Source organism: Haliotis rufescens, unplaced genomic scaffold, assembly GCF_023055435.1.
Source record: "Haliotis rufescens isolate VD_foot unplaced genomic scaffold, xgHalRufe1.0.p SCAF_59, whole genome shotgun sequence".
Lineage (NCBI taxonomy): Eukaryota > Metazoa > Mollusca > Gastropoda > Lepetellida > Haliotidae > Haliotis > Haliotis rufescens.
In genome coordinates, this window is record NW_025964323.1 from 2,779,642 (window position 1) to 2,807,634 (window position 27,993).

The 27,993-nt window shown below is 42.5% G+C and overlaps 2 protein-coding genes across 2 annotated transcripts; one reads left to right on the forward strand and one right to left on the reverse strand.

Annotated features, from left to right (window-relative positions):
• Positions 1 to 2,076: 2,076 nt before the first annotated feature.
• LOC124115726 (autotransporter adhesin BpaC-like) lies at positions 2,077 to 14,147 on the reverse strand. Its single transcript, XM_048385467.1, has 4 exons — positions 13,848 to 14,147; positions 7,426 to 7,519; positions 2,618 to 4,228; positions 2,077 to 2,475 (listed from the first exon to the last, which is right to left on the reverse strand). The coding sequence occupies exons 1-4, from the start codon at positions 14,142 to 14,144 to the stop codon at positions 2,300 to 2,302; spliced, it is 2,178 nt and encodes a 725-aa protein (XP_048241424.1). The 5' UTR covers positions 14,145 to 14,147; the 3' UTR covers positions 2,077 to 2,299.
• Positions 14,148 to 25,097: 10,950 nt separating this feature from the next.
• LOC124115772 lies at positions 25,098 to 27,670 on the forward strand. The gene is made up of 3 exons (XM_046476888.2): positions 25,098 to 25,255; positions 26,480 to 26,671; positions 27,553 to 27,670. Exons 1-3 carry the CDS (start codon positions 25,165 to 25,167, stop codon positions 27,588 to 27,590), a joined length of 321 nt encoding a protein of 106 aa, XP_046332844.1. The 5' UTR covers positions 25,098 to 25,164; the 3' UTR covers positions 27,591 to 27,670.
• Positions 27,671 to 27,993: the final 323 nt, after the last annotated feature.

Below are 27,993 nucleotides of genomic sequence, written 5' to 3' on the forward strand. Positions count from 1 at the left end.
GTGTGTGTGTGTGTAGCGACGTTTCGATGTTAATCTTTATGCCGTTATCAAGCTGGAGTAGGTTCGTAATCCCCTGCTTTTTTAAAGAGTATACCTGCAAATTGAACAACGTCCTCCACAGACAAATTGTCATCGGATGAAGAGATTTATGAGAACTATAATGGCACTGGTGTCCGACAAGTAAACTTTTCAGTCATGGTCAGTTAATTGAGTGAGTGAGTGGGGTTTAATGCAGCTTTTAACATTATTCTAGTTATAAGTATATCGCGGCTTGTCAGCTTAATGTGGGAGGAAAGCCCGAAGGGATGCACGTCTCAGACGTTTACCACTTCGGTGAAACCCACGAACACGGGTTTGGTGCTGACAAACCTAGAAACATAATCGGGGCGAACCGGGATTCGAACCCACAATCATAGGTTTTGGCGTGCCCAAGGGACGCAACTCTCCAGAGCAAATTGCGGCGCCTTAGAAGACTGGGCCACCCGTGCCCCCCAATGCCGAATGACCGACAGGCTGTTGACGATGGCCTTTAAAGAAAGCCTTGTATTGCATTGATCTGGTAAATACGTTTGAAGAATAGACGCCCAGAGGCGACAGATCAGCAAAGAATAGCAGGTATATTTGTATAGAAACTTCAAAAGGTGATTGTATAAACAAAAGCACACGTATATGAGTGCCAAGTCTTGAGACGTAATGTTAATACGAAAAATAAATAAAACAACCAGCCTTCAAAATAATTCTTGGTTAAAAATGAAAATGACGTCGACACATAATCGTTGTTGAGAGCTATAAATGGACCTTTACTTTGCTGACTGCGCAGAGGAAAATTCCAACGTCAAATCAACATGGCGCCTCGTGTTTCAAGTGTGTGACGTGTGTGAACACGCTTGGAACTGTAGTATTCACAATGACGTAAACATTATGTAATTAACTGTGGCACGGTTGGAACGAAAGGAGTTTTGCTGTGTTAAGGAGTACTGTTGTTTGGCGTCAGTCAATACATATTTATTTTTATAAAATTGGGTGAATGTCGGGGGCTAACGTTACAACAAGACACGTTCACCCTTTTCGCGAACACCTGGTCTCATCACTGATTTAGTGGTCCATTCATTTAATTTACACAGTTATTTTACCATTTACGACATATGGAATCTGTTTCGGCCGCCAGTCTAGACTGGTTATTCTCTTGCATTGACAATTCATATTTCTATTAACTCTCAAGATGGACGAATTAGAGACACGTCATGGATTGCGATATCATTCTTCGCAAATATCCTGCCTCGTTGCAACGCAAGTCTAGAAATCAGTGAAAACTATGTACTACTATTGTTTACCCAATGTTTACAAAACAACTGACTCCAAGTCTTGGCGCTTTACATCCATGTCTTTGGCGTGAGTGAGAGTAGGAACCACTTGGTTATCTCACAGACCCGTGTGTACATGTTGGCTACACTGTCCTGTAAACTAAATATTTCCCACAATGTTTAAAGACCCTATGAGAGCGACTTCGAACTTACTTTTCGAGAAGAGTAATATTATGCATATGTTCCACTCAATAAATTTAATCGGGACAAAAATAATTCCTTATTCATAAAACACCTCTGCCAAAAGCAGAGTCGATTATAGGATTCCGACTATATCATGTGTTTCTGCATCTCTATCAAATAGTGATGATAAGTGTTTGCGAAAACTTGAGCGTATCCTGCATCATCGGGGACTCCAATCACATACACATGCAAAGGCAAGTCATTGTGTAACTGAAAAACCATGGTACAAGTCAGAATAGGGAATTGTATCGGACATCATTGTAGTCACTGATAGGTCAAATTTCGGAATGTCCTCCATTTATCTACCATAAAAAAAAGTTTTGAAAGCTTTACTGAGGCCTGGGGTGTTGTAACCTTGATACAAACTCTTTTTGAACAAGAGTCGCATGACGTTTTTTGAAATCTTCGAGAGATTTGAAAGGTTGGAGTAATCCCTCTTGTCTCGTGGAGAGTTTTTTGTCACTCTTTTTGTATAGATCGAAATACGAAACAGAAGAGGCAGTCTCATCGGTCTTCTTTATTTCCAGATCAGATGGGTAAATCAATTGGAAGGAACTGGCTGTTCTATTGTTATTAAACGATATCAGATCATTGATATGCATTCTCAGGAGATTTAGATAAAGATCGAAGTCAACAGAATCGTCGAGACGTAAACTGTCAATACTCAGTGTAATTTAAACGTGTCTTTCTTTTACCATATACAGCTATTGTTGGAAAGGCACAAGCCCGTTCCGTTTGGCGCATTGCCTGAGCTAAAGGCACGTAGGTGAGGGTTTAAGAACACATGTTTTGATGAGATCATTCCATTCTGTTCCAGGAGAGCAGGACATATCTGTCAGAATCCCTTTTTCACAAACAGCAAACATGTCGCAGCCTTTGCAAGAGGGATATTGTCCTGTTTTTCCAAGACAGTCGGATACACACGCATCTGTAGAAACATGTAAAATGAGAAAATATATAAAGTCAGCAGCAATTTTATCAGAATTTCACGAATATTCTTTTGTTTGTACATAGGATTGTTCCACAAATAGCCAAAGGATCGGAATTATCTGCATTGTAAAATAGCATACCATTCTCCGCAGCTGCAGTGGTCGTTGCCAATGGTGTTGAAGAGGTATCTTCTCCAGTAGTCGAGGCAGTTGTAGTAGTTGTCGCATCAGCTTGTGCTGTACTGACAGTTGTAGTCGTGTTGGTCGTACCAGCCCCTGCTGTAGACGCAGTTGTAATCGTGTTGGTCGTACCAGCCATTGCTGTAGACACAGTTGCTGTTGTGTTGGTCGCACCAGCCCTTTCTGTAGACACAGTTGCAATTGTGTTGGTCGTACCAGCCCTTGCTGTGGAGACAGTTGCAGTTGTGTTGGTCGTACCAGCCATTGCTGTGGAGACAGTTGCAGTTGTGTTGGTCGTACCAGCCCTTTCTGTAGACACAGTTGCAATTGTGTTGGTCGTACCAGCCCTTGCGGTAGACACAGTTGCAGTCGTGTTGGTCGTACCAGCCCCTGCTGTAGACGCAGTTGTAGTCGTGTTGGTCGTACCAGCCATTGCTGTAGACGCAGTTGTAATCGTGTTGGTCGTACCAGCCATTGCTGTAGACGCAGTTGTAATCGTGTTGGTCGTACCAGCCATTGCTGTAGACACAGTTGCTGTTGTGTTGGTCGCACCAGCCCTTTCTGTAGACACAGTTGCAATTGTGTTGGTCGTACCAGCCCTTGCTGTGGAGACAGTTGCAGTTGTGTTGGTCGTACCAGCCCTTGCTGTGGAGACAGTTGCAGTTGTGTTGGTCGTACCAGCCCTTGCTGCGGAGACAGTTGCAGTTGTGTTGGTCGTACCAGATATTGCTGTGGAGACAGTTGCAGTTGTGTTGGTCGTACCAGCCCTTGCTGTGGAGTCAGTTGCAGTTGTGTTGGTCGCACCAGCCCTTTCTGTAGACACAGTTGCAATTGTGTTGGTCGTACCAGCCCTTGCTGTGGAGACAGTTGCAGTTGTGTTGGTCGTACCAGCCCTTGCTGCGGAGACAGTTGCAGTTGTGTTGGTCGTACTAGCCCTTGCTGTGGAGACAGTTGCAGTTGTGTTGGTCGTACCAGCCCTTGCTGTGGAGACAGTTGCAGTTGTGTTGGTCGTACCAGCCCTTGCTGTGGAGACAGTTGCAGTTGTGTTGGTCGTACCAGCCATTGCTGTGGAGACAGTTGCAGTTATGTTGGTCGTACCAGCCCTTGCTGTGGAGACAGTTGCAGTTGTGTTGGTCGTACCAGCCCTTGCTGCGGAGACAGTTGCAGTTGTGTTGGTCGTACCAGATATTGCTGTCGAGACAGTTGCAGTTGTGTTGGTCGTACCAGCCCTTGCTGTGGAGACAGTTGCAGTTGTGGTGTTCGTACCAGCCCTTGCTGTGGAGACAGTTGCAGTTGTGTTGGTCGTACCAGCCCTTGCTGTGGAGACAGTTGCTGTTGTGTTGGTCGTACCAGCCCTTGACGCTTCTACAACAGTAGTAGAGGCATGTGTTGTGCTGCTTGACGTCATTGTTGTTGAGGCTGCTGTATTCATTGTAGTTGATGTTGGATATGCTGATGCTGATGTTGGAGAGGCAGTGACATCAGTAGTAGACATCGTTGTCGTGGTGGTGTCCGTGCCAGCCCTAGTACTCGAGTCAGTTGCAGTAGTTGCTGTAGCATCAGTCACATCACCTTACAATAACAAAAGGAAAAAAACAATATGTTTTCTTAACCTGGCAAACACTGATCTTGGAAGAACCAGCATCCAGTAAGCTAAGTATGTATAATATCACTATAGTCCTATGATATAATGTGCTAATCATAGAGAATTAAATGGCATAAACCAATTTCATTCATAATTCCCCAAACATTACAAATAAAACAAAAAATTGAATCGGAAAAAGGTACAAATAAACCTGGATTTCATTCCACAGAGCGATCTGAGCACTACGCCTATCGCAAGCCTCTGTTAAAGTAAGGGAGATCATCTTAGCGCTAAGATCGCTGTGTAGAACAGGGCTCTGATGATAAACCCTACACTGTATGTACACATACTTATTTACAACCAAAACTGGATTCCACGGGAGATTCCGCGTGGGTGAGCTCAAGCGATATCTTCTAGGAGATATACCTACAATGAAAATGCATCACAATGCTTTCCGGAACATGGTGACGTAATCTGTTCCATGACGTCACAATCAAATGTCATCAGGAATCTCTAGAATTACCAATGGTACTGGAGTATGACGGAACGGCCGCTTTTTAGGCTGCAGACTAGACGCTTTTTACGGCTGCAGAAAAGCCGGCTATTTGACCTGTCAATTTGAAGTTTTCACGAATTCAAGGCCAGCGTGTTAAAGAAAATTAATGTGACAGTCGTGGCCCAGAAACAGTGGTTCATGTTCTGAAATGAATCTCAGTGATCAAGTGTGCTTTGATTTCAGTGATGTCGGGACATTGTTTTCGCCTTTCGATGGTAGCTGGAGAATCTAGGACTGTTTTCTGACGGACTTTTAAATCCTCTCCTGCCAAATCCTTACGGTGGTGGTAAACGGAGATGGCAATGAATATAGATCACAAAAAGGTTTGTAAACAATATGTTGTCATGAATAGATTTTCTTCAAACATGGTTCATAATGTTTTATTTTACTGTCATTGTCGGTTGTTTCAAAGATTAAATAGCCTGTTCCGATTCTGGTCGTCATAGAATGTCCCTAACAGCTTCATAAACATTTAATTTGTATGGAAATGATATCGTTAAATATTGTAGTGTCATCAACGTAGCAATAAGGGTTGGCCAAGAACGCCAAAAACATCCGATTTCAAACTACCGTATTTTCTCTATTAGACGCTATGCCGTCTATTTATTTCGCGAGAGCCCTTGACTCTGCGTGTATTAGAGACCTGTCTTGTATTTGAGACCCAGCGTGTAATAGAGGAAATATAGATACGTTTTACCGTTCATAAAGGGATGATCGATCGCCAGCCATTTGTTATGAATCGATATGTAGGTTATCGATGTATTCATATACACAGGTTTTGTGTGAAAAGGTTTAATATATTTGAAAGGGGTTTCTGTAGCAGAAAAGAAACCTCTTTTTAAACAGTCAGAATCAAGCATTCATCAATGCCACGGTAGAATACTATTTGCACACTGAAAAGTGGGAAGAATGATTTGGGATAATAAATAGTATCTCACCCTTGTCTCTTCTGATATCAAATATACAAACATTCGTCGATAAAGTGTACACCTCCTCGGCAAGCCTTGGGGCTTTAAACTGTTATCGGCTCGTGTTAATATACCTATTTTGATATGAAAAGAGATTATCTGTTTCTCAGCTACTTAAAGTGAGTGAGTTGAGTTTTACGCCGTATGTAACGAATGGGTTTGACCGCCAGTCTATCCATCGCACACAGCAACTAACATTTGAATCACATCCAATGTTAGAATGTTCTATGTAATTACTATCCTGTGTTTGCATACGTGCATTTGTTTAGAAATGTACAAGCATATTGGTGCGTTACTACACTATATTGTCAGTATGGCACTGAGACATTATTAAGAAGAATACAACGTCATTATTTCGCCCTGAGCCCTGATAACACTTTATCATCAGACCAGTATCTGGATACGTGCTGTGAAGAAATGTACAAGCATATTGGTGCGTTACTACACTATATTGTCAGTATGGCACTGAGACATTATTAAGAAGAATACAACGTCATTATTTCGCCCTGAGCCCTGATAACACTTTATCATCAGACCAGTATCTGGATACGTGCTGTGAAGAAATGTACAAGCATATTGGTGCGTTACTACACTATATTGTCAGTATGGCACTGAGACATTATTAAGAAGAATACAACGTCATTATTTCGCCCTGAGCCCTGATAACACTTTATCATCAGACCAGTATCTGGATACGTGCTGTGAAGAAATGTACAAGCATATTGGTGCGTTACTACACTATATTGTCAGTATGGCACTGAGACATTATTAAGAAGAATACAACGTCATTATTTCGCCCTGAGCCCTTATAACACTTTATCATCAGACCAGTATCTGGATACGTGCTGTGAAGAAATGTACAAGCATATTGGTGCGTTACTACACTATATTGTCAGTATGGCACTGAGACATTATCAAGAAGAATACAACGTCATTATTTCGCCCTGAGCCCTGATAACACTTTATCATCAGACCAGTATCTGGATACGTGCTGTGAAGAAATGTACAAGCATATTGGTGCGTTACTACACTATATTGTCAGTATGGCACTGAGACATTATTAAGAAGAATACAACGTCATTATTTCGCCCTGAGCCCTGATAACACTTTATCACCAGACCAGTATTTTGATACGTGCTGTGAAGAAATGTACAAACATATTGGTGCATTATTGGGCAACGTCAGAATGAAATTGTTGAGAAGAATGCAATGTCATTTATAGACCCTGAAATGTGGATACTCGGCACTTCATGTTAGAACTCGTAACATATTTTGAATCACGCAGGATAAACTTGGTTTTTCTCTATAAAATATCATGCTTATTTTAAATACAATTTCAGATATGTTACTGGTTATTTAACTGTTCTAGTCCACATGTTATTATGACATATATTTTTTACTTTTTCCAGTCAAAATACAGCTGAAATACTGCAGCATGACTTTCAATTTTAACTCACTCACTCACTCACTCACTCACTCACTCACACAGGGTCATCCTCACACTCAATCAATCAATGATTCTTAAACTATCAATGGACAGCTGATGTCATCACTGATTTTCAGTTAATATTCATTTATAAATCTTTCCACGCTATTTGACCGTTTACGCCCAATAATTGAGGCTGGTTATTCTCTGGTTTGACGTTTTATATTCACATACCCTTGTACAGACACATGTGGCCAGTCCCTGCCTTCACTGGGACGCAGATCTCTTCCGTAGAGCATGGTCTGCTGATACACGGATGCTGCCCATTCTGAAACACATAGAATATTTAGTTTTATTAAAACAAGTCTCGTTTAAATAATTTAGTATGCAATAACTAAAAGATAGAAGGCTCCTCACACGTTATTAAGTTTAAGATCCGGGGTAGAATAGGTCTTCACAAACCCATGCTTGCCGTAAAAGGCGACTATGCTTGTCGTAAGACGCGACTAATGGGATCGGGTGGTCAAGCTCGCTGACTTGCTTGATGCATGTCATCGTATTCCATTTGCGTGGATAGATGTCCATGATGTCAATCACTGGATTATGTGGTCCAGACTCGATGATTTACAGACCGCCGTCAAACAGCTGGAATATTGCTGAGTGCGGCGTTAAACAACAAACAAACAATATTAAGTTTAACTATGATACACATTCCACTGAAACTCAACAAGGATTAGAAAAAGTATTTTCATGATAACTCAATGACGTTTAGGTAAAGTTGACAAAACGTTTATGGATAACAACTTCTTTGTTATTACAGTATCATAAAGATGTTTTTTATCCATAGATTCTTGTCTACTCCGTCAACTTCAAAGAAATAAAAATCAAACAAGACGTTTAGGTATAAGTTTTAAAGATAGGTAGGTGTCATTCCTATCGCTGACTATACGTGTAATTCCTCGGAATGTACATGTGTAGTGTACATGGACTAAGGTATGGGTGAGTGGGTAAAGGTTGTTCAGTTGATTTGATGGGGTCGTGTGAAAATCAAATCCAGGACAATGTGAACATACTCGAGTTTTCACGACCCGTTGAGCATTAATCGGTTTTGAGAAAAAAACATGTAACATTCGCTGCGTCTCTAATGGTTTGGTATTATTGCAGTTCATCTTTGTTTACTCTTTTATATAAATATAATCAATATATCCCATTGTGAAACACGTTTGGAGCACATTACTTCTGTTGCAATGGACCGTTCACAAACTATTTCTCCTTCAAGAAAGTAACTCAGTGATGTAATCGTTGAATGTAGGCTTGTGAACTAGTGGTCAACTAGTGGCATTATGAAAGTTTGTTTACTAGTGGTCGGCAGGACGTCAACTAGCGGCACTATGAAGGTTTGTTTACTTGAGGTCAGCAGGAGGTCAACTAGCGGCATTATGAAGGCTTGTGCACTAGTGGTCAGCAGGAGGTCAACTAGCGGCATTATGAAGGCTTGTTTACTAGTGGTCGGCAGGAGGGGGTCAACTAGCGGCATTATGAAGGCTTGTTTACTCGTGGTCAGCAGGAGGTCAACTAGCGGCATTATGAAGGTTTGTTTACTCGTGGTAGGCAGAAGGTCAACTAGCGGCATTATGAAGGCTTGTTTACTAGTGGTCACCAGGAGGTCAACTAGTGGCATTATGAAAGCTTGTTTACGAGTGGTCAACTAGCAGCATTATGAAGGTTTGTTTACTAGTGGTCAGCAGGAGGTCAACTAGCGGCACTATGAAGGTTTGTTTACTTGAGGTCAGCAGGAGGTCAACTAGCGGCACTATGAAGGTTTGTTTACTTGAGGTCAGCAGGAGGTCAACTAGCGGCATTATGAAGGTTTGTTTACTAGTGGTCAGCAGGAGGTCAACTAGTGGCATTATGAAGGCTTGTTTACTAGTGGTCAACTAGCAGCATTATGAAGGTTTGTTTACTCGTGGTAGGAAGGAGGTCAACTAGCGGCACTATGAAGGCGTGTGTACTAGTGGTCAGCAGGAGGTCAACTAGCGGCATTATGAAGGCTTGTTTACTAGTGGTCAGCAGGAGGTCAACGAGCGGCATTATGAAGGCTTGTTTACTAGTGATCGGCAGGAGGTCAACTAGCGGCACTATGAAGGTTTGTTTACTTGAGGTCAGCAGGAGGTCAACTAGCGGCATTATGAAGGTTTGTTTACTAGTGGTCAGAAGGAGGTCAACTAGCGGCACTATGAAGGTTTGTTTACTTGAGGTCAGCAGGAGGTCAACTAGCGGCATTATGAAGGCTTGTTTACTTGTGGTCGGAAGGAGGTCAACTAGTGGCATTATGAAGGCGTGTGCACTAGTGGTCAGCAGGAGGTCAACTAGCGGCACTATGAAGGTTTGTTTACTTGAGGTCAGCAGGAGGTCAACTAGCGGCACTATGAAGGTTTGTTTACTTGAGGTCAGCAGGAGGTCAACTAGCGGCATTATGAAGGTTTGTTTACTAGTGGTCACCAGGAGGTCAACTAGTGGCATTATGAAGGCTTGTTTACTAGTGGTCAACTAGCAGCATTATGAAGGTTTGTTTACTCGTGGTAGGAAGGAGGTCAACTAGCGGCACTATGAAGGCGTGTGTACTAGTGGTCAGCAGGAGGTCAACTAGCGGCATTATGAAGGCTTGTTTACTAGTGGTCAGCAGGAGGTCAACGAGCGGCATTATGAAGGCTTGTTTACTAGTGATCGGCAGGAGGTCAACTAGCGGCACTATGAAGGTTTGTTTACTTGAGGTCAGCAGGAGGTCAACTAGCGGCATTATGAAGGTTTGTTTACTAGTGGTCAGAAGGAGGTCAACTAGCGGCACTATGAAGGTTTGTTTACTTGAGGTCAGCAGGAGGTCAACTAGCGGCATTATGAAGGCTTGTTTACTTGTGGTCGGAAGGAGGTCAACTAGTGGCATTATGAAGGCGTGTGCACTAGTGGTCAGCAGGAGGTCAACTAGCGGCATTATGAAGGTTTGTTTACTAGTGGTCAGCAGGAGGTCAACTAGTGGCATTATGAAGGCTTGTTTACTCGTGGTAGGCAGGAGGTCAACTAGTGGCATTATGAAGGCGTGTGCACTAGTGGTCAGCAGGAGGTCAACTAGCGGCATTATGAAGGTTTGTTTACTAGTGGTCAGCAGGAGGTCAACTAGCGGCATTATGAAGGTTTGTTTACTCGTGGTAGGCAGGAGGTCAACTAGCGGCATTATGAAGGCGTGTGTACTAGTGGTCAGCAGGAGGTCAACTAGCGGCATTATGAAGGTTTGTTTACTAGTGGTCAGCAGGAGGTCAACTAGTGGCATTATGAAGGCTTGTTTACGAGTGGTCAACTAGCAGCATTACGAAGGTTTGTTTACTCGTGGTAGGCAGGAGGTCAACTAGCGGTACTATGAAGGTTTGTTTACTCGTGGTCGGCAGGAGATCAACTAGCGGCATTATGAAGGTTTGTTTACTCGTGGTCGGCAAGAGATCAACTAGCGGCATTATGAAGGTTTGTTTACTCGTGGTCGGCAGGAGGTCAACTAGCGGCATTATGAAGGTTTGTTTACTAGTGGTCAGCAGGAAGTCAACTAGCGGCATTATGAAGGTTTGTTTACTCGTGGTCGGCAGGAGATCAACTAGCGGCATTATGAAGGCTTGTTTACTCGTGGTCGGCAGGAGATCAACTAGCGGCATTATGAAGGTTTGTTTACTCGTGGTCGGCAGGAGGTCAACTAGCGGCATTATGAAGGTTTGTTTACTCGTGGTCGGCAGGAGGTCAACTAGCGGCATTATGAAGGTTTGTTTACTCGTTGTCGGCAGGAGATCAACTAGGGGCATTATGAAGGTTTTGTTGACTCGTGGTCGGCAGGAGATCAACTAGCGGCATTATGAAGGCTTGTTTACTCGTGGTCGGCAGGAGATCAACTAGCGGCATTATGAAGGTTTGTTTACTCGTGGTCGGCAGGAGGTCAACTAGCGGCATTATGAAGGCGTGTGTACTAGTGGTCAGCAGGAGGTCAACTAGCGGTATTATGAAGGCGTGTGTACTAGTGGTCAGCAGGAGGTCAACTAGCGGTATTATGAAGGCTTGTTTACTACTGGTCGGAAGGAGGTCAACTAGCGGCATAAGGAAGCTTGCAAACTTGTGGTCAACTGGTTAACTATCGGATGATGAAGGCGTGTTAACTAGTCGTTAACTAGCGGCATTATGAAGGTTTGTAAACTAGTGGTTAACTGGTGGTTAACTTGGGAACCACAAGTTATCAGGGAAAGCCACATTTGAAAATTAAATTGTCCCGGGAGAGCCAACTGGCAGTGAGGCTACTCACGATGCGGATGTGTTTACAAATAACGCGCTAAAGAAGCAAACATTCTGTGTCAAGCCCACCTCACACAAAATTCAAAGTCAAGGTTATCTAAAAAATATAGTTACGGATAAACTAAATGATGTCCAGTTGCAATCCTGGATAGCTGCAGGAGATAAATCTCCCAAAAGATTATATGATTGAAAAGAAATAACTGTTTAAATTAAATGCCACTTCAGTTCAGAACATCCGATCACAATTTACCAGATGAAACAGGCGGATGGAGGAAAATAACATTTACTGGAAGGAAATGCTCATTGCGTGACACAGGAGATGGATTTCACTTTTTGTTTATCTGTCCTTCATTTGAAAAAGAGAGGAAACAACTCATTCATAAATATTATTTTATCAACCCAAACATATATAAAATTAATTTACTTTTTAACAGCTCAATGGGCCGGTTACAACTGTAATAATTATGTGCCGTTAATTACTTCGGAATTACGTCACCTGGAATCAACATTGATATCAATATGTGCATTATAACATTTTATACATTTTAACTTGCATAAACTTAAAGTGCAAGTTCACACGGAAATGAACCTATTTTTCTTGTACTTTTTCCACATTAAAAGTGTTAACCTAGAAGTGTCATAGACAAAAATATAAAAATATCACAATTTATTAACATATTTTTCGCATTAAAACGATTTATATTTTTCACATTTACCAAGTGTTCTATTTCCACAACAAAAACACCATGGCTTATGCCCCTTGCAATATGACGTCATTGGTGCCAATTGATTAACATTATGACGTCATCATGCTTTGTTAGAGCCGCTTCACGTGGTGTAGGTACAGGTGTGTGATTCTAGCGTCTCAGATGCCAGCCAGCATAGTGTTATGCTGAGTCACCACTGCGCCGGAATGTGTCGTAGGCCATGTTGTTTTACCGCAAACTGGTACTTGATATCTTTTGCGTTGAGAATAGACAGGGACCCAGTTGAATTGGCACCAATTACGTCATAATCTAAGGGGGATAACTCAGGCCTGTTTAGCTCGAAAAACGAAGGCCTCATAACGGCATATCATTTTCACACTATTGTGAGCTTCCTACTTTCACTGTGAAAAAAATGAGTGTATTAAAGATCAAAAGTGATTTTTGCGTGTACACTTCCCCTTTAACACTACGGTAATGAAATTGATGAGCGGTACTGTTTTGTTCTCGTTTCATTTACATCCCGTGTCGATGAACCGTGTCTACGCCCTTACTGGTCGCGGTAGTGCCACGATGAGTTTACCTCCTAAATATCAAATGTGGCGCTCCCGGATCAACACCGGTTAACTAGTGGTCTACTACTGGCATTATAAACGCTTTTGTTTACTAGTCGTCAACTAGTTGAAAATTAGTGGTGCAGTGGACGTTTCATAGTCCCAGAGTTTCACCATACAGCTCTGTAGCACTTATCAATCATGTTTAGTCAACTTCAAAAGAAATGTTTGGGCCGAGACATTACTACTGCCCCCCTTCCCCTCCCACCACTGTGTTGCTAAACGAACCTATTTCTTAAACGTTTTTCCTATACGTACGAGGGGGCACGGGTGGCCCAGTCAGATAACGGTTCTGTGGTCACAGTATATGAAGCTGTGCGCAGAGCTTATGGTTTTGGTCCTGTGGTTGTAGTATGCAGTGTTCTTTTGTTTATCATGTGGTCGTATCAAGTAGTCGTATGATAAATGCTTCTACGATGATTTCTACTCGTGTTAAGACGACATTCACTCACTGATATATTGACATAATGTGCTCCGAGTGTTGACTTCCATGACACAGAGGGGGGCACGGGTGGCCCAGACGTGTATGGCGCCGCGATTCGCTGTGCAGAGTTGCGTCCCTTGGGCACGCCAGAAACCTAAAATTGTGGGTTCGAATCCCGGTTCGCCTCGATTATGTTTCTAGGTTTATCAGCACAATACCCGTGCTCGTGGGTTTCACCGAAGTGGTAAACGTCTGAGACCTGCATCACTTCGGGCTTTCCTCCCACATGAAGCTGACACGCCGTGATATAACTAGAATACTGTTAAAAGCGGCGTTAAACCCAACTCACTTACTTACTCACCAAATTAGTGGTCAAATGGTGGTCTTCTGGTGGCATCTAGTGTAGGAAAACTTACTGGGTACGAAATGGAAGTACGGCCGTTCTGTAATGGGATATCCATATCCTCAGGTCTTAGTGTAGCGGTTGCTTCAACAAAGATCTGATTTTACTGAGGTTGAAATATGTATGGAATCATAAAAAAAACATTGTAGGGAAAACAATGACTGACAATCGAGGAAGTACATAACCTGTGGCACCAGGGCGTCTGAGTAGATGTGATGTGGGCTGACAGAGAAGGATGCCGGCGAGGTGTCCCTGGTCTCACTGCTGAGGTAACACAAGCCCGTCCTTGTAGCCCAGGTGCAGGACATGCAGGAGACGGAGTACCAGCACAGAGACTGACACGAGGTGAAGCTGGAGACCCCTGTCTCCATGTATACACCAGACACAAGTTGTCCAGAGAAGGTCTTCTTTGCGTGTCCTTGTGTTGAAGCCAACAGGGTACAAGCAATGAGCGACACGATACCACTACCGTAGGACACCATGTTTGTTGTCTTCTGTGAACGGCCCAGGAATGATACATCATTCTGATCGTTGATGCAGTTGGTAAAAACGTCCACGACGTCTTCAGAGGAAGATCATCTCGTGCTTTCACATCATCTTGAGTTAACGGAACTTATCTCAATATGTTCATAAAAAGAACTGTATTCTTTAGACATCTTCAAGTATATAAGGAAGTTCGTTATCTTCTCAAGTACTATCAACTGCTTGACCGATTTCGGGAGATTTTAATGCACCGGGACATAGTACCTACACAATGTACTGTATGTCTTTTAGATTTGCAAACTGTCCTTTGGGTAAACAAATATTGATTACAAAATATACATCAACTTTTATTGGCAAATCAAGGAGTTCTGAAAGCAGTTGTTTAATCGTTACACCAGTTTGCTATATAGAACAGTGTAGTCGGATTTACGCTTCACCGCGTGGAAAAAGAACTGTCAATTTGACATGTCCACAAGAATCCCTATCGTGGGTATACTGGTACTTATGGTAAAGTGGTTGAGTAGAATAGGTACGTTACAGTGTAACAATCCAATCATTAAATTCAGACGCAGGAACTCGGTGCTACTATTTCACCCCCAAAGGAAACTTTTGCAGACAGGTATTCCCAGTACGACTGTAATGATCCATTTACTGTAACCAGACCACGTTCCCTGAGTAGACATACTCAGTGGAGTGAACAGACCAGGAAATGGATCGTGTTTAACGGTCTGCAATGGCAAAACTAAAGCTGAGGATATCGTTATCAAAGTTGGCCATGAAAGGAGAATGTGATCCTCCCTGACATACACAGCTAGTGTACTGAAGACACGTGGGCTAGTCAAGTGCAAATGGAAAATGGAAACACAGACGTTGAGAACAAATATGGAATACATAGCAACGAGTGAACTTGGTCTAATGAAATGAAATATAAACTTTTTCACGAACCTTTTTACTTTACCTTCTAAACAAACACAAATGCGGGTGCGCACGCGCGCACACACACACTCACACACATACAAATACACACACAAACACACACACACACACACAAACACAAACACTAACAAATACACACACAAACACACACACGCATACACATACATACACACACAAACACACAAACACACACAAACAACCACACGCAAACACATACACACACATATACAAACACACACACACACGCAAACACATACACACACAAACACACACACATACAAACACACACACACATACATACATACATACATACATACATACATACATACATACATACATACATACATACATACATACATACATACATACATACATACAGGTGACTAGGTTGTGAAGAGAACCGGGGTAGACGTATACCCGGCACCCCATTGCTAGTCGTTATATAAGAGGTGACTAGGTTGTGAAGGGAACCGGCGTAAAATGAATACCCAGCACCCCATTGCTAGTCGTTACATAAGAGGTGACTAGGTTGTGAAGGGAACCGGGTTAGACGTATACCCAGCACCCCATTGCTGGTCGTTATATAAGAGGTGACTAGGTTGTGACGGGAACCGGGGTAGACGTATACCCAGCACCCCATTGCTAGTCGTTATATATGAGGTGACTACGTTGTGAAGGGACCCTGTTAGACGTATACCCAGCTCCCCATTGCTAGTCGTTATATAAGAGGTGACTAGGTTGTGAAGGGAACCGGGGTAGACGTATACCCAGCACTCCATTGCTAGTCGTTATATAAGAGGTGACTAGGTTGTGAAGGGAACCGGGGTAGACGTATACCCAGCACTCCATTGCTAGTCGTTATATAAGAGGTGACTAGGTTGTGAAGGGAACCGGGGTAGACGTATACCCAGCACTCCATTGCTAGTCGTTATATAAGAGGTGACTAGGTTGTGAAGGGAACCGGGGTAGACGTATACCCAGCACTCCATTGCTAGTCGTTATATAAGAGGTGACTAGGTTGTGAAGGGAACCGGGGTAGACGTATACCCAGCACCCCATTGCTAGTCGTTATATAAGAGGTGACTAGGTTGTGAAGGGAACCGGGGTAGACGTATACCCAGCACTCCATTGCTAGTCGTTATATAAGAGGTGACTAGGTTGTGAAGGGAACCGGGGTAGACGTATACCCAGCACCCCATTGCTAGTCGTTATATATGAGGTGACTACGTTGTGAAGGGACCCTGTTAGACGTATACCCAGCTCCCCATTGCTAGTCGTTATATAAGAGGTGACTAGGTTGTGAAGGGAACCGGGGTAGACGTATACCCAGCACTCCATTGCTAGTCGTTATATAAGAGGTGACTAGGTTGTGAAGGGAACCGGGGTAGACGTATACCCAGCACTCCATTGCTAGTCGTTACATAAGAGGTGACTAGGTTGTGACGGGAACCGGGGTAGACGTATACCCAGCACTCCATTGCTAGTCGTTATATAAGAGGTGACTAGGTTGTGAAGGGAACCGGGGTAGACGTATACCCAGCACCCCATTGCTAGTCGTTATATAAGAGATGACTACGTTGGGATACGGGGTTATAATGTAGTCCTACTAACCTATGTTGTTCGGGTGGTCAGGATCGGTGACAAGGTGTCAGCGTACCAGAACAGCATGGATCGTTGGACATAATAGCGATCAATAGAGAGTCTGTTCCCGACTTTATTATCAATCATTTACAGGCCTCCGTCATGCAGATCTAAATCTGGAATGTTGCTAAGCGCGACGTTAAACAACAACAATTAACCTTTCATCTGACCAGTCAGAGTGTCGCTTACCAGATCAGGAAAGTGACAGTAGTTATGCAACATCGAAACAGTTACGTGGTATTCCAAACGACAGTTATGGGCTGTTCGACTGATGCAGTCTAAATCATCGTCTATCTCACGGGAATGGGATAAATATTTGAACGGAATTGATTTTGAATAGCCCGTTGAAACTACTGCCATATAATCTTGGCCATCTGTTAGACATTCCATAATGTTAGTTTTGTTCAGATATCATATTGTGAATCAAGAACTTTGTCAAATTAATTTTCAAAGCTTAGGTGGAATAGAAGTCGCCAGTTTGAAACTGGTGCCGTATAACTCGAGATAGTTGCCTTCTGATTGGTTAATGTCGGCACGTGTTAGTTATGTCATTGATAGGTCAAAGTTCGTGAAAGGTCGACGTTCTGACATGACCGGTGATTGGAGGTTCTCAGATCTTTGTTGATATCTGATTTTAATATTGTGTTTAAACTGTCTACAAGTAGCACCCTAGGCTAAATACGGAGAATCTTCATCTTTATACGAAACTTCATAAGACAATATGTACAAGTACTTTTCTGATATTCTTAAATTTTATCTCAAAAACCTTATCAATACCATGATATACTGCTAGATAATACATTATGTATTCACTTACACATAAATCAGTTTATTGACGTCGGTGATAAAGTATCCCATTTAATTATTTAATTACTACATGCCTGCCTACAAAATGATTACCGTAAAGTATGTATATGTACAAGCACAAGCAAATAGATATTATAAATGAAGTAGTCATAGTCAAAATGATTTCATGGTACGTTAGGCCTCCGTTCCAAATACAGTGGCTAAGGTCATCTAAGGAGGTCATTTCTGGAGAACATCTATTTTTAGACTTCGTTCACATACACTTAACGCCGTTGAATTAATGGAAAGACACATGTACAGAAACCTTTTACAATCTAGCAGGTTGGTCTTCTCGATAGAATTTCAAATTTAAAAGGGGGAGGTCGGGTAGCCTAGTGGTTAAAGCGTTCGCTCGTCACGCCGAAGACCCGGGTTCGATTCCCGACATGGGTGCAACGTGTGAAGCCCATTTCTGGTCTACCCCGCCGTGATATTGCTGGAATATTGCTAAAAGCAGCGTAAAACCATACTCACTCACTCACTCAAATTTTAAAGCCCCAAACTTCAGACCCGAGCAAAAGGAATTTTGCATTTTATAAAAAGATGCGTGTTTTAACATCACCTTATTACAGATAGGACATACAACTGAATTGTTTTGTCCTTACTCACAGGGCAGGGCCATCTTACAAAAGCGTTTGAATATATAGCACATCGAGATATGTATAATCATTTAACACCTCCACAACCTCTTCCTTTGTAACATTAAATTTCTCTTGAGGTTACCACCTTTTTGGAGGTCAAAATGCATTTACAGTGAGGATAATTTCTTTTTTAATCTTTGCTCATGAAAGACCCTCAATAACTGCTCATGATACTAATCAAGCGATTGTCTGGTCCAGACTCGATTGTTTACAGGTCTCAGTCGCATGGTAGGAGTATTGCTGGGTGTGGCATTATAATTAGGCCAGAAACGATTACTTTCCAAACAAATTGCTGGAGTGGCGGGTGCTACCGACCGAGCAGGATATGCTTGCCCTATTCACGAACGCCTGGTGTCATTACTGACTTTTCAGTTACACATACTGTATTCGACGTAAAAAGCGCCCCGCTCTAATAAGCGCCCATGGCGATATTTGTTAATATATTGGCTAGTGAACAATCCCAAAAAGCACCCCTTCCGATTGATCAATGTACACAAGACTTATTTATTCGTGTATAATACGCACTCGTGCGTTATATGCACCCTTAATTATGGGCAATTACATTCATGAAAAATATATCTGTCGTATATAAAAATGTCAGGCTGTCAGCATAAACCACGAAATTTATCTTTCAACTCTGTTTTTTTTTCACCAAAATACCATTCTAATAAGAGCCCCCTATTTTTTAATTTTAAGATCGCCCTGGGCGCTTATTACGTCGAATACGGTAAATATAATTTCCACTACAGTGATGTGTTTTGCGTCATGTGTCGGCAGATAATCGGTACAGATTATTCTATGGCGTGCATTGGTTGTATATTATTATGTCAATGTTTGTTTGCGAATGGAGAATTCAGTGATTACATTGAGTGTCCTATGGGTGTAAAGTAAGTCTATTATATACTAAGTCTATTTTCCATTTCCTTCATCATTAAGGAATTACCAACAAACAATAGTCAACTTTGGGGAGTCAGAAACAACATCGTCTACAAAGGCCATGTAAATATTCATTTGCCGGCGCTTCAAACAGTTCGGGAAGCGCGCAAAATGGGTAAGGATATTATCTGTTTTTAAAAATCCTGCTTTCGACTTTGTTATTGTGTCTATTATATTTACCCGAGCATTTTATCTTTGCTTCACAATAAACATAAATAACTTCCCCAAATAGTGGTTATAGAGAAGCCACTGAAATAATAAGGCTTTCTTATTATCTCCGATTATTTGTAAGGGACAATTATTCTCCTGGCCATGGACCTTACCTCAAAGAATTTATCAGTACCGAATCCAGTGTTAAAGTTGTGTAGTACCCTGCAACATCAACACAGCATCCCCCTTCTTCCTTTCATTTCGGCTGTTGTAACCTCTCAGTGGAGCCTTCCGGATGACGATGGGCTATGATTTTGTTTGTTTGTTGTTCAACGCCGCATTCAGCAATATTCCGGCTATATGACGGCGGTCTGTAAATAATCGAGTCTGGACCAGACAATCCAGTGATTGACATCATGAGCATCGATCTACGCAATTGGGATCGATGACATGCATCAACCAAGTCAGCGAGCTTGACCACCCGATCCCGTTAGTCACCTTTTACGACAAGCATAGTTGCCTCTTACGGCAAGCATGGGTTGCTGAAGACCTATTCTACCCCGGATATTCACGGGTCGGATGGGCTATGAAGTTGTCCGTGAATGAATTGAAAATTGAAAATGTTTACTAGTTCCAATACGGGGGTCTGTAGCCAGTAATACATAAGACATAAGAAATAAGAGATCTGGTGCCTAACAGATGATGATTCAGACGATTTGTTATTCGTGGATCTAATGTCACCAGAATAATTGTGTTCTTACAACACTACATTAAACTATCATTCAAAGGGTTAAATGCGGTTATGAAATAAAAGGGACAATTCATGCCAAATGAAACGATTTTGTTTGATTGTAATCTGGTTGAAAGGAAGTGAGCTGGTCCTGTCTCAGCCCTCTTGGCGTGAAACGTACCCGGGCGACATGAACCGTTGCTCATGATATCAACCACTGCGCTGTAGTGGTTAGAGCGTCTGCCTGCAGAGCGAAATGTTGGTGCTTCGATACCCGGCCGCGTCATCCCAAAAGACGCTAAAAGATGAAACTTGTTTCCCTACCTGGCGCTCAGCATTAGGGCTAAAACCAGGACTGGTATGCTTAGAGTCAGTATACAGTGTCTGAGTGGAATATCCGTGTTAAACTGCGGCATGGTTTGATCAGTGACAAAGTAGACACAATTTATGGATAACAACGTCTTTAATGTGCCATTATAGCGACCTTTCGATACAGACAAGCATGCGAGTTGCTATATAAGTTCAAGAATCTTAATCTGGACGTTAAACTGTTTCAGAAGCAGCAGAGTGGCACGGGTGGCCAAGTCGTCTAAGGCGCCGCGATTCGCTGTGCAGATTTGCGTCCCTTGGACACGCCAGAAACCTATGATTGTGGGTTCGAATCCCGGTTCGCCCCGATTATGTTTCTAGGTTTGTCAGCACAATACCCGTGCTCGTGGGTTCACCGAAGTGGTAAACATCTGAGACCTGCGTCACTTCGGGCTTTCCTCCCACATAAAGCTGACAGGCCGTGATATAACTGGAATACTGTTAAAAGCGGCGTTAAACCCAACTCACTCACTCACTTCACTCACTCACTCACTCACTCACTCGGAAGCAGCAGCTAATGTTCCAGAGAAGAAACAGGATCCGCGATTGCTCCTTGTCCCCATTGATTCCAACTGCAAGGTTCGTCAACTCGTCAACAACACTTTCAAGGCGTACCCTCATACGGACGTAACCAACGTCATCTCTGTCGCCTATGTCTCATCATCAAAACATATCCTCTTGCTGACAGGAATATTAGGCAAACCAACAACACCAAGTCATCTCATCTCCTGTACATTAGATGTGAAGAACTGTTGCATAATGAAAAACAATGTTGCGGCTGCCTTTAGTGTCGGTGTTGACAATAAGAAGCAGATTTTGTTTCTGGTAAAGATGAAACCTCGCCACAAACGACGCCAAAGCAGAAGGATCACTAACACTTATCTTTTAAGCAGTATGACATTAACTGGAATCCATTTGAATGGTCGTGTTTTTCATTTCAAGTATGAACTATACACAACTGCTGTCGATCCACATAATGCAAGGATATATTTGCATAGCATCCACAGCATAGCCTATTATTCTTATGATACATTTAAAATCAAAGTTTTGGTGCAAGGCAAAAAATATGCCATACAGACAATAGCTGTGGATAACACTGGAGAAGATCTGTATTACAACAATAAACGTCGAGTATACAAGGTCTCTCCCGCTTCGAAGCGGGAACAACTAGCTGTACGAGATACGGAAATGCAAACAAGTGTATATGCCGAAAACAAGATTTATTACACTTGTGGAATTGGGAGAGCGGGATATATTGGTGTACTGAATGTGACGTCGCCAACTCAGCAAAGGAAAATATCAATGTCATTCAGTAAATGCGTGAGTTGGTTGAGGTGTTAAAACTGACAAAAACCTCGTACTCAGTGCATAGATTATGTGGTAGTATATTTACCCTAGGTAGATCAGTCTCTTTGTTTGCACATTAACTGAGACGCGTGTCATTGTGGTTATATGGCATGCTGGAATCCAGCAATTAATAAAGAATATCGAACATTAAAATCAAATTCTGTTTTATTTCTTCTACGTGGCATGCTGGTGAGTTCTCAGAACTCTCTGTGTGTTTGTGTGTGTGAGAGAAAGAGGGAGAGTGTTTGTGTGTGTGTGCTATCTCAATTGGAAAGTTTACTTTTGCTTGCTAGTGCTTGTTTGGTTTATTGACTTATGTGTACGGCATTAATACTCTAGGGACCTCCCAAGTCTAGGAAACGCTGATAGCAAAATTATACCATACACTCATAGAAAGATATATTTCAACAAATAATTTGTAAAGGCTCTTTTCATAATAGCTTTCTTATAAAATATATCACAGATATATAGAGATGAAACCGAGTGAATGTTGTTTAACGCCGCAGTCAGAAATATTTGACTATTCCACTACGGCCTGTGCGTAATCGACAATGGACCAGACAGACCAGTGACCGACAGCATGAGCATCGTTCCACATCATCGGGTTACGATTTGCCCTGTCATGAAATCTGACCGCCTAAACCTCCAAGGACAATATGATGAGTACTTTGCTAAACACACAGCAATATCCCAGCTACATGACGGCGGTCTGTGGATAACTATGTCAGGACCAGCTAAACCAGTGATGTATATTACGAACATCAACCCACGCCGTCGGAGTACGATGAGACGCAAACAACTGAGCTTGACCACCCGATCCACACCGTACAAGCCAAGTTTGCTAGGGACCCATTCTAACACCCACAGCGACATCAACCAAAACAGACCGCCTCCGTGGTCTAATGGTAGAGCGTCCGCCCGGAGAGCGGAAGGTCCGGGGTTCGATCCCCGACCGCGTCATACCAAAAGACGTTAAAAGATGGTACTTGTTGTTACCCTGCCTGGCGCTCTGCATTAAGGGGCTAAAACAAGGACTGGTCGGCTCCGAGTCAGTATACTGTGTCTGAGTGGGGTATTCATGTTAAACTGCGGCATGGTATCTCAGTGGGCTAGCACTATAAATCGGCATCAGTCCGGACTAGTACAAGCAGCCACACACACACACATACACGTCGCTATATAAGTGCAATAATCTTGGGTGAGTAAGTGAGTTGGGTTTAACGCCGCTTTAAACAGTATTCAAATTATATCACGGCGTCTCAGCTGAATGTGGGAGGAAAGCCCGAAGTGAGACAGGTCTCAGACGTTTACCACTTCGGTGAAACCCACGAGCACGGGCATGGTGCTGACAAACCTAGAAACATAATCGGGGCGAACCGGGATTCGAACCCACAATCATAGGTTTCTGGCGTGCCCAAGGGACGCAACTTAGACGACTGGGACACCCGTTAAACCCCATTTCACCTCACCTCAACCAAAACAATCAATTTAAGGGAAAGGCTATATTCCGCTCCATTTATGAGGTCGACCCCGTTGTATTCAATCTTCCAGTAGTTTGATAATGATAAACGTTCATTTGATGCATAACTACATATGGTTTCCGGGTCCCCTTTCAGCGCCAGGGAGTACAAATAGGTTAATTGAAGTGACGCGAGTGGCAAAGAGAACCGCCCACAGCCCAGTAAACAGCGTGCTTGTGAAATAACCAAACTACGTGTAACCTATATCCTAATCTGTGTATATTATCTGGTCACTTTATTTGGAATGGTAATTCCTGTAACCTAATCAGTGTAACTACCTACCCCTCACTGTGTATCGTACCAGGCAACGAAGGTGGCATGGTCATAAGTTGAGTTAAACAGACAGCAGGTGGGGATGTTGATGAATGGCGTGGGAATTGAGTTTCTCTGTAAATAGTAAATAGCTATAGCGGTTCGTAAGTACGTGTTATCGAATCTTAACCAATAAAACCAAGTACGCAATCATTCACTTCACACATTGAAACTTATAATTCATTTTACTGAACTCTTCAGCAAGTTTGGGAATCCCCACACGTGGATATGGAGGGTCATGGAACCTGTTTTGGTCCTTATTTGCCATACGCTTCGTAGATATCTGATCACACTTGCATCACGGTGGTCAGTAGGACATCGGACCTGGGCCAGAGGAAGCAATGGTCAGTAATGTGAGCCAAGGTACGAGCTCTCAGAGTTTTCGTTGAGTCGTTTCCTTGAACATCGTCGCCTTTGACATTTATTGCATCGAGATACTCCGTTCCTGGGACATTGACAGTCTTGAACACTTGCTGCCTGGGAAGATCGTCGCTTTTGACATTTATTGCATCGAGATACTCGGGTCCTGGGACATTGGCTGTCTTGAACACTTGCTGCCTGGGGAGATCGTCGCCTTTGACATTTATTGCATCGAGACATTTGTTTCCTTCGACATTGGCTGCCTTGAACACTAATCATGCTGCCTGGGAAGATCGTCGCCTTTGACATTTATTGCATCGAGACACTCGTTGCCTTTGACACTCGTTTCCAGGGACATTGGCTGTCTTGAACACTTGCTGCCTTGGAAGGTCGTCGCCTTTGACATTTATTGCATCGAGACACTCGTTGCCTTTGACACTCGTTTCCTGTGACATTGGCTGTCTTGAACACTTGCTGCCTGGGAAGATCGTCGCCTTTGACATTTATTGCATCGAGACACTCGTTGCCTTTGACACTCGTTTCCAGGGACATTGGCTGTCTTGAACACTTGCTGCCTTGGAAGGTCATCGCCTTTGACATTTATTGCATCGAGAAACTCGTTGCCTTTGACACTCGTTTCCTGTGACATTGGCTGTCTTGAACACTTGCTGCCTGGAAAGATCGTCGCCTTTGACGTTTATTGCATCGAGACACTCGTTGCCTTTGACACTCGTTTCCTAGGACATTGACTGTCTTGAACACTTGCTGCCTGGGAAGATCGTCGCCTTTGACATTTATTGCATCGAGACACTCGTTGCCTTTTTTACACTCGTTTCCTGGGACATTGACTGTCTTGAACACTTGCTGCCTGGGAAGATCGTCGCCTTTGACGTTTGATACACTCGTTGCTTTGGACGTCGTTGCTAGGTACAAGTATTTCATCGGGACACCTATTGCCTTGGACACTCGTTGGGTTTATTCTACCCGGGAATTTTCTACGAGGGTAATCCAGTCTGATCATATTTTGATAATTATGTTGAGCTCGTCTCAATAACATTACCAGGTGGCCTTTGCGACATCATTGGTAGCAACTACGTTGTAACAGGGACTCGAGTTATACTTCCGGCGGATGTGTACATTTACACTCCTCTATTTAAGTTTCTTGTTACAGTTTATTACCCAGTCAGCGAGCGGGGAGGGGCACATGTAGATATACACGAGCAGACCCTGGATGTACATCTGTGTAGGAAGGAGACCTCTGACTGTTGATGTCAAAATGAACATCCTCATCCTTGGAATGTTAATAGCAGTTGCAGCCTCATGTAAGTGTTATATATTGTATAAGTCACATTTTATGTGTGTTAGAATGAATCACCTTTTAAAAATATTATTCAGGCTTGTTAATAAATGTCCACCCGCCCGCGCTCTACATTATTCTTTTTTTTAAGCACTTTTAAGAAATGACTTCAACTAAAATGTCATTTATGCAAGGGACTCCGACTCTTTTCACCTTCGTGCTGCAGAGTACGTGACCAGATGAATTCATGAGGAACATTGAACTAGGTTTACACATATTTATTTGTAACCTATACTATAGAAATTTAAAACATGGTTATCCCTCCCTACCCAGTCATATTTGAAAGAAAGAAAAATACTTTCTACCTGGCCTTAAATACAAAGAAACACACTCCTTCGCATGGTAGGTATGCCTGTTCTCTTTGCCTTCACACACAGTAATGCAGCCTGCACTACAAATTGGGTTCCGTTGAAATAACAGCAATAGGAAGTAGAAGACGGCGGTGGTTGCCTCTGTATCCGCCGGGGTTCCGGTAATTACATTGTTATAAGGGCCAAACAGATCTAGAGTGAATCCGTTTTGACAGCTTTGTAAAAGCATCATCCGGCGATGAAGTGGTATCAATAATAAAAACAAACAAGGTCACATATAAAAGTTCATTGTCATACAAACCCACACTGAAAGAGTAAATGCTTCTAACAAAATGATTAAGTATAAGAATGACTTTCTTTCGTGTCAAGAAATTCCAATTTAAATATATGGCGATAGAAATACTATTTTTTGTCAATTCATTTTACAGGTGTTTCAAGAAAGGACAAAGTGAGTGAGTGAGTTGGGTTTAACGCCGCTTTTAACAGTATTCCAGTTATATCACGGCGTGTCAGCTTAATGTGGGAGGAAAGCCCGAAGTGATGTAGGTCTCAGACGTTTACCACTTCGGTGAAACCCACGAGCATGGGTATGGTGCTGACAAACCTAGAAACATAATCGGGGCGAACAGGGATTCGAACCCACAATCATAGGTTTCTGGCGTGCCCAAAGGACGCAACTATGCACAGCGAATCGCGGCGCCTTAGACGACTGGGTCACCCGTGCCCCCAGAAAGGACAAAGGTTCTGCTCCATAAAGGAACAGATTAAGCGGATTAGTCTCATCAACAACATGTTAAATTAAGCACGAATTATGTCTTCGTGCTCCACTTCTTTCGATCTGTATCATGTTGGTTACCATATACTCTCCTATTTAACAGTGCCGGTGAAAAGAAACTCGGAACCCCTGCTTATCTCAACGTTTGATTGGAACCATGACGGCATCTTGGATCGGCGCGAGATGAGGATTGTGTCTGCGATCATGTCGGCCATCTTTGCAACTCCAAGACGTCGTATCCGATGGAAGATGAGGCGGGCGGACAGAAACCACGATGGAGTATTGTCTGCTGGAGGTAATATGCTTATATACGCAAAAGCAAAAATAACTTTGAAAATTGTATTTTTGATCACATGATTGTTTTAGATACTCACTGCCGATTCTAAATCCCTTAGGCTTTCTTTTTATATACAAATTCATATTGCCATAAGTAATGTTTTCGTTTTTTAAATACAGTATACTACGAGAGAGAGAGTTTATTGCGGAATGGGCCGGTGGCCCCTTTACTGCAATAAACTCTCTCTCTCTAAACTCTCTCTCTCTACAGTATACTACGTTTATAACGAACACGCTTATAACAATCACACACACACGCACACACAGATGCGCAAACACACAAACACACACACACACATACACACACACACACACACACACACACCTCATACCCTCTCGACTCTCGTTCTGTATCACGTATATAGACTAGAACTACATAGAACGCCACGTAGATGGGACAGGAATTACGTAGAGTCGGGTCCGGACTCAATTACTTACACCCCGCCGTTACATAGCTGGAATATTGTGTTAACGAACAAACAAACAAAGAATGTTTATATTGCGCTAATTCCACACCTTAAAGCATGCTCAACAGCGCTACATTATTACCCCGGTGAGTGGATCAATGTGCACTCATTCTCAGCTCCATGGGGAGTATACAACCCAAGCTGCCTGTGAGACCTACAGAGTTAGCAGTCATATTACCATCTCAACCTACCGTTTAGAATATTGTCGCAAAAGTGACAAAATTTGTAATGGTATCTTTAGTACATTATCCAAACTTTATAATGACCTAATAAGGAAAATGTGACCTTCGAATACAACATTATTTGGGTGGAAAAACCAAAATGGGACGAATTTTAAAAATCAAATTTTTTTAATCATGTGTTTTTATTCCAGAATTCAACAACATGATCGAATCAAACTTTGGGAAATAGTTTTAGGGATGGCGAATGTCGACACTTGCAGTTGTCATATAAAAACAATTTAATGAAATAATAAACTATTGCTTTTTTAATATTTCCTTTTGTGTTTTTATATCAAAACATGGTCGTTAGCTAACTCAATCCTGGTTGAAAATCCCAAGACCCTGTTCAATGTCGTATCCAAATTGCATCGATTCAGCACTTGGGCAGAAGAAAGTATACATTCATGGCTGATGGTGGCTAATACTGAAACAAACACTAAATGGTCATCCGGTGGTGACGTATCTGATACGGTATCAAAGTATGTTTTGGATCTTACACTAGCAGTGTTGCGAAGACTGTTTTCAGCCAAGTAACAGTTTGATAATGTTTATATTATATAATTATTACGTTGCTCATGGGTATTATCACTTCG